At 43.6% G+C, this 691-nt stretch overlaps 1 protein-coding gene and 1 long non-coding RNA gene across 2 annotated transcripts in view; one reads left to right on the top strand and one right to left on the bottom strand.

Annotated features, from left to right (window-relative positions):
• Nucleotides 1–691, top strand: part of HGD (homogentisate 1,2-dioxygenase) — a 67,517-nt gene that overhangs the window by 42,518 nt on the left and 24,308 nt on the right. The window contains exon 5 of the mRNA XM_019526860.1: nt 257–316. Coding sequence (XP_019382405.1) covers nt 257–316 — 60 coding nt within the window. The remainder of the gene's footprint in view (nt 1–256; nt 317–691) is intronic.
• The window catches only part of LOC109304370, an 18,623-nt gene continuing 18,188 nt past the window's right edge, over nt 257–691 (bottom strand). The window contains exon 3 of the long non-coding RNA XR_002099376.1: nt 257–338. This is a non-coding gene — a long non-coding RNA (uncharacterized LOC109304370). The remainder of the gene's footprint in view (nt 339–691) is intronic.

Genomic DNA, 691 nt, shown 5'->3' with positions numbered 1-691 from the left:
CACAGCCTCTCTAAACAGAGAGTTGGTTACCTCAGTTAGCCAGAAGTCAGGCAGAAGTTAGTGCAGGGCGGTACTTTAGAGGAGCATGAGCTCTTGTAGACAACAGCCTACTTTAGCAGATAACATTCTTCCCCCTCATTGAAGAGAAAGTAGATTGGGAAACAGAAGGCTGGGTACGAGCCTTTGCTCTTTTTGCAGTTTTCACATGATAATATAGCATCCTTTTCTTCCCAATGTTTTGCTTGTTCTCATCCAGCTGAGGTGGAAGCCTTTTGAGATCCCGAAGGCCTCTCAAAGGAAGCTGGACTTTGTGACTGTAAGTAAAGGAGTGGAACTCTCTGGGAAAGCTTAGATGGGGATAAAGGTGTAAGGGCCATTTTTGGCTTGCCTGTGAGCATATCCAGTAGACCAAATGTAGTTGCCAAGGTATCGTACCAAGCCAAAAAGGAGGCACAAAGGAATTCAAACATCTAATGGCTCTGTGGCTTCTGAGTTGGTTGGAATAGGAATGCATTTAGTGCCAGATCCTGCAACACCTATTAGGTGCCTAAGTGCTATCCTATCTATCCTTGTTTAATTTCCTGAAAAATGGTTAACACAAATGGTGGATAGGTCTTCCTCCTTCCTGCTTATTCATGACTTAGTCTTAAAGCTGAGATGACATGGCTGTTATGGAAATAAAGGCATTAAC

This window comes from Gavialis gangeticus, unplaced genomic scaffold (assembly GCF_001723915.1).
Source record: "Gavialis gangeticus isolate Ggan-Ray unplaced genomic scaffold, GavGan_comp1, whole genome shotgun sequence".
In the NCBI taxonomy this organism is placed as follows: Eukaryota; Metazoa; Chordata; order Crocodylia; family Gavialidae; genus Gavialis; species Gavialis gangeticus.
The sequence above is the reverse complement of the archived record's forward strand: the minus strand, read 5'-3'. Positions and strand labels throughout refer to the sequence as shown.